Source organism: Quercus robur, chromosome 8 (genome assembly GCF_932294415.1).
Source record: "Quercus robur chromosome 8, dhQueRobu3.1, whole genome shotgun sequence".
In the NCBI taxonomy this organism is placed as follows: domain Eukaryota; kingdom Viridiplantae; phylum Streptophyta; class Magnoliopsida; order Fagales; family Fagaceae; genus Quercus; species Quercus robur.
The window spans coordinates 56,294,975-56,305,518 of NC_065541.1; the positions used below are offsets into that span (position 1 = coordinate 56,294,975).

The 10,544-nt window shown below is 36.0% G+C and overlaps 1 protein-coding gene across 1 annotated transcript; it reads right to left on the minus strand.

Moving 5' to 3' along the window:
- Positions 1-4,426: 4,426 nt before the first annotated feature.
- Positions 4,427-6,485, minus strand: LOC126697180 (protein NUCLEAR FUSION DEFECTIVE 4-like). The gene has a single exon (XM_050394067.1). The coding sequence runs from the start codon at positions 6,375-6,377 to the stop codon at positions 4,560-4,562; it is 1,818 nt and encodes a 605-aa protein (XP_050250024.1). The 5' UTR covers positions 6,378-6,485; the 3' UTR covers positions 4,427-4,559.
- Between the last annotated feature and the right edge of the window lie 4,059 nt (positions 6,486-10,544).

Here is a 10,544-nt window from a genome sequence, read left to right on the forward strand (position 1 = left end):
AAAGTTTTGGACAGAACCAAGGCATTGCATGGTCCTCGGACTCAAGCCTATGGGGAAACCAAGTACTCTAAAAAGTTTTGGACAGAATCAAGGCATTGCATGGTCCTCGGACTCAAGCCTATGGGGAAACCAAGCACTCTAAAAAGTTTTGGACAGAACCAAGGCATTGCATGGTCCTCGGACTCAAGCCTATGGGGAAACCAAGTACTCTAAAAAGTTTTGGACAGAACCAAGGCATTGCATGGTCCTCGGACTCAAGCCTATGGGGAAACCAAGTACTCTAAAAAGTTTTGGACAGAACCAAGGCATTGCATGGTCCTCGGACTCAAGCCTATGGGGAAACCAAGTACTCTAAAAAGTTTTGGACAGAACCAAGGCATTGCATGGTCCTCGGACTCAAGCCTATGGGGAAACCAAGTACTCAAAAAAAGTTTTGGACAGAACCAAGGCATTGCATGGTCCTCGGACTCAAGCCTATGGGGAAACCAAGCACTCTAAAAAGTTTTGGACAGAACCAAGGCATTGCATGGTCCTCGGACTCAAGCCTATGGGGAAACCAAGCACTCTAAAAAGTTTTGGACAGAGCCAAGGCATTGCATGGTCCTCGGACTCAAGCCTATGGGGAAACCAAGTACTCTAAAAAGTTTTGGACAGAACCAAGGCATTGCATGGTCCTCGGACTCAAGCCTATGGGGAAACCAAGTACTCAAAAAAAGTTTTGGACAGAACCAAGGCATTGCATGGTCCTCGGACTCAAGCCTATGGGGAAACCAAGTACTCTAAAATGTTTTGGACAGAACCAAGGCATTGCATGGTCCTCGGACTCAAGCCTATGGGGAAACCAAGCACTCTAAAAAGTTTTGGACTGAACCAAGGCATTGCATGGTCCTCGGACTCAAGCCTATGGGGAAACTAAGCACTCTAAAAAGTTTTGGACAGAACCAAGGCATTGCATGGTCCTCGGACTCAAGCCTATGGGGACGCCAACTGCTCGGACAGGAAAGTCATCGGCTCAAATACTGTAAAATGTTAGGGCCAGTATGTTAAGATGGCAAGATGACCCCCTATTCAATAGCCTAAGGAAACTGTTCGTTTTGCGGATGACATGTCCTCGGATAGTTACTTCTTACACCGTATCGAATACTCGGTCCTCATCTTGGCTAATTTTAAGGTAAGTGTCGTCCCTCCCTGGTCGGCATAGCTATGTTAAGTAATTCTGTTAAAGTTATGGTGGCATCTTTTTATTAGCACATATTTTGGCCTTAGTCGTCATTGATTCAAATGCTATACTATAGTGCCGAGCAGTGTTTGCAAATTTATTAAAACATATAAATAGAACATGCGAAGTAAAATAACAATAACTTTTATTAATATGAAAAACTATTACAACATACAAAGAAGGGCTTAAACAAGCCTATACAAAAAATAAATTGCTAAAGCAACAATAGCATCCGCAATACAAATCAGTAAACGGTCAGGTGTCTTTTAAACTCGCCTTCAAAGTCTCTCCAATCTCTGCCTCAGTACTGCTCATATCAGGAGAATAACCTTCTTTAGAAAAAGATGAAGGAGAAGGAAGAAGAATTGGAACACATGGAAGCACTTCAGCAAACTCTTGTCATCAAGGAGCGCGAAGGAAGAAGAAGATGGAGGACATGAGCAGAAGATGGAGGAGATGAATGAAGAAGATGGAGGACATGAGTAGGAAGGAGGAGAAGAAGAGAGAGAGGCAAAGGGGGGCGCCAGTGAACGAAGAGAGGAAGAAGCAGGGGCACTTAGTCCCTGCCCCAGTCCTGACTCCTAACACGCTGGCGCCATGTTAGATATGCTCGTGAGAGAGCGGATGGTGGTGATAATGGATGTTTTTGACTCAGTCACACCGAAAGTGAGATGTGACGAGTCCCTGCTTCGGATTTTGGCTAAAAGGAAGGGGAGACAAATCTTGAGTCTCCGCCATCCTTGCCCTGGCCGAGCCATCTCAAGCTTTATTAGGACATGGCGTTTCTGGGAAAGGAATGGTTTATTCATGGCTGACTACTATGGTGAACGTATTATTGGATAGGGTATAACCAGAGGGAAGAAGTGAACTCTGGGAAGAGCCGGGGGGATTCAGATATGAGAGAATCACCTTTTGTCTTCTCTCTTTATATACGGGACGAAGAAAAGGGTACATAACACGTTCAGATCCCCAGGGAAACCTACAAATAAGAATGCGCCGTTTCGTTCTCCCACACCATCAATAACCGTTAGATTTGGGAGGCCTCGTAAAGGGAGGATATTAAAGACGCGCCTTGAATACCCAAACGACATAAGGGTAACGTGCGCAAATTAAGGGGAACAGCTCGTAGACCGGTACATTCCTTGGGCATGTGAAAAGTTACCCGCGTCCTTCAAGGGCTGAAATGAATGAGCCATAATAAAGGCTCGGCATTACCAAAACCCACCTTTCCAACCCAGATGTTGAACAGCAGGGTTTTGAGGGGCTATTGTGGGGCCCGATAGTTTATAGGCCAGGCCCACTTGCTCGTGGGGAGCCCGCAAGCCCAGGTTGAAAAAAGTTATGGCCCAAGCTTAAAAGTATAAGGCCGAGGATGGCCCAGATATGCAGTCGAGGACGGTTTAGTCCTCGGCAAGCCTAAAGCTCCCTTGACAAAAGGGGTAAAAGAGAGCTATAAGAACAAATCCGTAAGAAGATCTAAAATATCTCAGGGAAGTTGTCCTTAATACCCTTCACTGATAAGACTTTACACCTAACAGAACCTGATTTTTAGGCTTTATTAACCATCCCCAACAATTATGGGATTAGATTGACGGGACAAATACCAGTCCTGGAAAAGTTGACCCTACACGTGGACGAGGGACAACAAACGTAGGCTAGTATAAAAAGAAAGGTAAACTAATTAGGAGGAGGACCCCATCTCACTTCCTGGAAAAAACTCCAGGGATGAGAATGCCCGGATAATATATGTACACCACCACGAAAAACCCACTGCCGGGTAACCGGAAATAAAACATTAGTGCTCCTCGGACCTGATCCGAGGAGTCCAATCCCTCAAGTTATAAAACTGTGGGGCTTGGATATCCAGGCTGAAGCCTTTTCCTATCTGAGTTCCTTAAAATCCGGTTTGGACCAACGCCCTGTGATCAAACGCTAGCCTCTCAAGCCCACTCTCTACGAATTTTATTGTGAGGGATCCTTCACGCGCGAGCCCAATGTCATTGTTGGGCCGTTTGAGAATCGTGTCCCTACAATTATTATTATTATTATTATTATTATTATTATTGAAATGATATCAATCACATTCATTTCCATATTAATTTATAATTTTTTTATAATAAAATTGGTAATAGATTTAACATATTTTTATTAGCAAAATATCACTGAATTTTAGTTTAGATTATGAAAATCAAGAAAAGAAATCTTAATTATACTAGTAAAAATCATTTCCATCAAGAAATAAAAATATGGAGAAAAAAACATAAGCTGAGGTCGATATTGATAAAATAATTAGAAATTTAAGAAATATTAAAATTTTAAATAACTTGTTAAAGATATATTTCAAGATTCAATGTACTTATACCACTGCAATACTTGTTATATTGTACTTCATAGTTTATAACATATACTACTACATCTTAGATTTAATTTATAAATAATTTAGGGCTAATCTCTAGTTCGTTGTAACACAAAATTTTCAGATAACATAATGAAGTAATCTCATAAAGCTTTATGTTGTTACTTCCACTCTCTATTTCTCTCACTTTTTCAATTGTGTAAATAATTCTAATAGATTATATATAATTATATATAAATAATATGAATAAAAATATTGAAATCCATTGGCCGAGATTTATTATAAAAAAATGTTCTTAAAATTTTGGTTTAATATAAATTTATCAATTACTAACCAAGATCTTAGTGTCGATGGATGACTCAGAAATGTCTTATATATTGTTTCTAAATTTAACGCCTTGATTTAATACTAGGAGTAGAGCAACTTATTACCTTTCACGATGCATTACTATGATATTATATATGTATACATCAATTTAGAACAGTAGTCATAATTTTTTCCTCGCCTACACCAAAAACTAATTAGTATTTTTGTGTGATAATAAAGAGCTATCATCAGAAGCAGACGCCTTAAATTAAAACTTTCTCAAAAATTAAAAAAAAAGAACAGTAGAAGTAACTTTCATATCTACCATGAAACAATTTCTTATTTTAATTTTCTTTCCTTTGATACCGTATTGATTGGGGGGCCATGAAGGAATGGACAAAAGACTATTAGCAACCAATTGACTAACCTGTCTTCATTTTATTACTAGTACAACGAAAAGTCCTGCAATATTTTGTTTCAAGAGAAAATATCAAGAAAAAGAAAACATAAAATAACAAGCAAAGCAAAGAAAATCCTATCTCAAATGACACACCAATTTAGTTCTTCCTTCTTCTTTTTTAATATCAATATATACTTCTGCCATGCTACATTTTCATTTATATTTTATACCTATACATTTATCTATTTCAAAAATTGTTAAAGTAAACATTAAAATCTCTAGCCACCTTTTGTCTCTGATTGTCCAGTGCCATTTCCATTCATGGCCATCTCTGTCTCAGCTTGCTTAGATTGGTCCCGAAACTTCATGTAAATGTCACTCTTATAGAACTTCCTTGTCCGAAGCACCAAAATGAGGGAAACAAGTGCACCAAACAATGTAACCGCAGTAATAATAATAAAAGACAATTTGAAGCAATCCACTCCTGTACAATCTAACTCTTCCCCAGCCACCCTTTTGAGTCCCGATGCTGCCATTTGCTTCTCAGCCTCCTTATCATACAAATATCCAGTGACCTTCACATTCAGCACATATAGCCCAATTGGGCTAGCCACTGACCCAAAATTGTACAAAGTTGAGTAGTACTTAAGGCCGAAAAGCTCAGAAATTATTGCGAAAAGTAATGGCCATTGTGCACCAAAACAAAACCCAATAATTATTGATGCCAAGTAGAGTCCGTTGGGGACATTAAACGCGATTAGAAGGTGACCAGCACATGATAATAAAAGGGTTAGAGTGAGCATGAGAGGACGAGGGAATTTGTATCTTTTTAGAGCAATTTCAGACCCAAATCCTGAGGCTACCCGTCCAAGATAATTCCAAATACTAACAAGGGACACAAAAGTGCTAACACTTTGCTTTGGGTACCTTAAAGAAGCTCCAATTTGTCCCAAATTGTCTATGGCTGTTAGAGTACCCCCAACACCACAAATTGCTGACATGAAAAGAACTAACATGTCAACACTGAAAAGTGCTTGTAATATTGTATAGTCATCTCCTCTATCTGGTGGCCTGAACGCTGTTCTCCAACAAGAAGCTTGCTTTTCTGTGCTTGGCTCAGTCTCAGTGAGTGAATTTGTGGTGGTATTGTATGATGGTGCTGGTAGAGATGGAATTGTCTCTGCTGGGCTCGGCTTCTCAGTGATTATCTTCAAGGGAGTTGGGTCATTCACTGCTAAGTTCTTGCTCTGCCAAAGCTTAAACTCTTCGGCAATAACAACAGCAAGTGGAAGAAAGAGCAAGACAAGCACCGCGGCAGCGCTAATACCATACTCACCCCGTGTGAACTGAACCGGTCTTTGTACTATAATCATAATCATCAAAAACCCTGCAAGGCCAAGTGAAATATAGAGGAAATTATAGAAAACTTTGACCTCATTCGTCTGGCGAATGACCTTCATGTACCGAATAGTTCGAAGAAAAACTAATGATATAGCAGCTGGAAGCCAGCCTATAAGCAATATAAGGGACTTTGAGTCAGTCCCATATAAAGCGTGGTATAATTGTGTGATTATAGCACCACTTAGACCCACGTAACCTTTTAGAATCCCCAACACAGAACCACGACTTTCAGGGAAGTTCTTTACGCAGGGAACAAGGGAACCAGTGTTGGCAAAAGACTGGGAGTTTGCACCTATGCAAATGTACAAGCACATTTGCCAAACTTTTGGAGTTGATATTTTTTTGGTCACGGCTAGCCAGATCATGAAGTACCCAAAAAAGTTTAGGACTGCACCTATTGATAAGACTACATATGGGGGTGTAACCTCGTTGATTAGGCCGGAGAGGACACCAACATTGGCACCCAAGTCCTTAAAAAAGCTGAGCAAATTGAGGGTGCTTTGGTCGTAGCCAAGCACTTCTTTGATGTCGCTTGAGTATATACCAAACATGTAGGTAGCTCCTGCAGCGGACATGATTAGAAACGATGCAAATACCATGAACCAACGCCCAGTTAAGATTTGGACGCTGAGACCCTTCATGCCTGCCAAGCCAAGAGCACCACCACCATTGTTAACTGGTCCAGCAACTACCATTTTTTTCTGTTTGTATTGCGGCAAGTCCGAAACACAATCACAAGTTTATTGCTGTTATGGAGTAGCAAAAGATGTGGCGGACTAGTAGTCAATATATAGACATAAATAGTGTTGTCTTTGTGAGCGTGCGTGCATGTGTGTGTGTGGGAGAGAGAGAGAGGGGCCAATTAAAATACTCTCATTAAAGACTTTCTAGTTGACTTGCATTGTATAGGAAAGATGGGTTGGAAAAACCGAAAAAGAAAGGATTATAAAAAACGTTTTTGAAAAGATTTCTTCCAATAGATATTTTCTCTAGACCGACGTACATTGTGTTACAGCGAAGAAATTGATGTATAAGCTGTCTTACAATCTTATCCAAAAGAAAATTCAAAATAACTCTACCTTTTACCGTGGAATGAAGATGAAGATGAAAATTACGTGGCTTAGGTTAAAAAATGGAATAAAAATTATGTTTGGTTTATTTTAGTACTTTTTTAATTGGAGATTTTTTTTATTTTAAATATATTATAGTAAGTGGTGATAGATTTTAATCTTCTTAAAATAAAAGAAATTTTCAATAAAAAAAAATAGTAAACCTAACCCCTAAAAATTACCAATGTCTCTGGAATTATCGTAGCTCGACAAGTTGGTAAGTGCTTTACCCCCCATCTATGATTGCGACTGCTTAAAAGTATGTTCATACCTATGGAAATTCAAGCCACCAATTTGGACATGTCTTTTACTTCCACTTGGCGATGTGTTTTCAATTTGCAATTTTGTTTCCTGCTTCTGTCCAAAATAAAAAGGCCAAAAATAAAGCCAGAAATGCTTCTCTTTTTCTTTTTTTCTTTTTTTTAAATAGTGAAGCTAGTATATGAATGAATCTTTTTTGATAGAATGCATCACGTATATTATCAAAAAGAAAAAGAAAAAAAGAATTCATCTCGTATGATATGCATATGTATAATTTTTTCTATTCCAATTGGTAAATAATATGTCTATATACATCATTGTTTCCAATTGTTTAGAGTTTAAATCTCTCTCATTCATTGTAATTTTGCAATTATATATCTAATTATAAAATGAAAAAAAAAATAGAAAGAAAAACTCTGTCCCATTCCCATATCAATAGCAGAATCAAGAATAGTAAACAGTATCAAATAATTGCAGATTAAATGAGCCCCTTTTCAAATTTTTACAATTCGTACGATGTTTACGTGTTTGATTCAAAACCTACAGCAACATAAATAATACAATATATCTTATATATCAACTTAAAATTAAATGCATGATATTGCATGCTTGTTTCTCAACAAAAAAGTTAAATGCATGAAATATTTCAAATAGAAGTTCATTGATTTGTTAGCCTCATCGTAAACAGCAATATCCATACCTTTAAAAAAAACACTCTAATAGGAATTTCGGAATTGGTAAGATGATTATTTATTTAATTATCTTCCTTCATTTTTTAATAGAAATGGAATGAAAGGATGAGATTGACTATAAGATGCGCAGATGGAGTCTTCTCGTTTATCAATGAAATCCGTTGTTTAGAGAAAACAAAAGGATTCATAGTTTTTTTTTTTTTCCTGGCTAGCTAAAGCCTAAAGTAATTAAGAAAGAAAAAAAATAGTATATTTGTTCTTGTATACATTAACAGAAAGTTCTTAATCAGTTACACTCAGAAAACAATGAAATAATGGTTCCTAATCTCTATTTTCATATTTATGTTGGACTTTGCTATAAATTTAATGAGTGAATCACACCATGAATGTAAGAAAAGGAAGCATGTACTTCAGGATTACTCTGTATTAATAATAGGGTCATGCTAACGAGTGCCCTTAGGATATTGGTTAATAATCCATTTTAAGAAAGTTTTGATAACACTTTTATGAGAAATGAAAAAAACTGTTAAAATATTAATTGATTTTTTTTTCTTTTCCCGTTAAAACTTTTTTTAAATGGATTGGGCATTCGTTAGAATTTCCCTTAATAATAAAAAAATTGTTTACTCATTGGTATTTATTGCTTACATTGATAAGAGCCTTTCTAAATTAATTACCCTACTTATCCAAAAAAATACTCTAAATTATCTTATCTTTGTTAGTGATTTTATTTTGAGTGATATTATATTATACAAATTTTACTATATAAAGATAGAAATGGATGTCACCAAAAAAAAAAAATCAAACATTCATTTATGAGATAATTGAAATCCATCAATTACATTCATTGACAAATCAGTTTGCAAAATCTATATGGTAAAGTTTCTAGTAGGATTAGGAGAGTTAGTGATATATATCCAGGACTAGATAAGGACAATGCATTCAGCAAGAAAGATATATCAGCTTTTTTTTTGGGAAGTTTTTAATTTTTTTTCTTTCTTTCTTGGGGTTTGTAGATAGGCTATTGCTTCAAAATATTGAAAAGTCCCGTGATTTTGATAAGAAGACCCAATAGATACTTTCCCCCTTCGATCTTCTCTCTGTTAGGATTTAGGAGCATATCACTCAATATGTAATTTCTGCCACGTGTAAAAGGTGGCTCAATTATAAATAATACAGGCCAATTCAAAAATGTCACCTAAGAAATTAAAAGCAAACTCAACAATTCTAAGTTGTAATGGATAATCAGTTCTAGTTCAATTGGTAAAATTTTTTGTCATTAAATAAAAAATCTAAAGATCTATTTTTAAAAATTTTTCTATGTCACACTAAAACTAGAGCATTCTCATCCGATTCCATCTAGTCCTTTAAACGGATGAAATGCAAAATACATAACCATGTTCATAAAAAACAATAAGCTACAATCATTGTCTAAAAATAGATACTATAGTTGATTTTACTGTTTTTTATGAATATGGTTATGTATTTTGCATTTCATCCAGTTTTAAAGGACTAGATGGAATTGGATGAGAATGCAAAATACATAACCATGTCCATAAAAAAAAGAGTAAAATCAACGATAGTAGCTTATGCATTTACCTTTTTTTTCCCCTTTTTTTATTAATTTTTTTTTTCTCTCTCTTTTGTCTTTTACTTGTGGGGTGTTAAAAATATTCTTCTAATATGATGATTATAAAATGAAGAATGAAATTTTCAATCACCTTCCCTCTACTTCCCTCTCCTCTCCCTACATTCAAACATCAAGGTAAAGATGAAAATTCCAACCATCTCCCTCTCCTCTCCTTTCCTTCCTCTCTATCCAAACATAGGGAAAAAATATATATAAATTTCCCATTATAAATGTCGTGCAACCAAAATATTGAATAATTGTTGCAAAGAAATAGCAATTCTGATACGAATCTATCATTGTGTGTTAAACATGCCCACATACTTTAATTTGGAGTTGTTGGGATAAATCCTCGTCTATGTGTGAATTAAATTAAATATAACTCAAGCAACAACAAAAAAATAGAAATCTATGAAAGCGAAAAATAAAATAAAAAATAAATAAATAAATAAAACCAACCAACCAACCAACCAAGAAAAACACCAAGAAATTACATGGAAAGCCCTCTAGTGTAGAGAGAAAAACCACGAGGCAAATCCGATCAATCCACTATAATAAAATAAAGATCACAACACTCAAGTTATACCCAAAACTTGAGTTTACAATAAATTGGTAAAATACAATAATATCTCTATGAACAAATACAACCTCATCACAAAATCTAATAGCAAGATCTTCCACTTTAAATACTTCAACTCTGTAATTGTAGAACCTAAATAATCGTCCTAAAAAAAACCCCCAATTTATCTTCCTTATGTGTCTTGAGTAAAAAAAAAAAATCACCTTTTCTTTTTTTCCCTCAGTACCGCACAAAATATTAATATTTTTCTTTCAGTCGGCTTCAAAACTGTGTTTCACTCTTCAGTCTCTCTAAGGGGCCGTTTGGTATAGGAGTTTAAACAAATGGTTCCAATTTTTAAATAACATTACATGCATTTTTGCACATTTTTTCACCCACACATATTTCCAAAAACTACAAATAACATCACTAGAACAATGTTACCAAACAGCCCCTAAATCTCGTTATCTACTAAACCCACGTACAAAGCTTTATATAAAAGCTTTCAAGCCACCTGACACTCCTATTTTAATTAGGAATAGGAGTTTTATTCATGCAAGCTAACTATTCCTTTTTCTATTACAATTAGAAGTCTTCAATGCTTGCATTCTCAA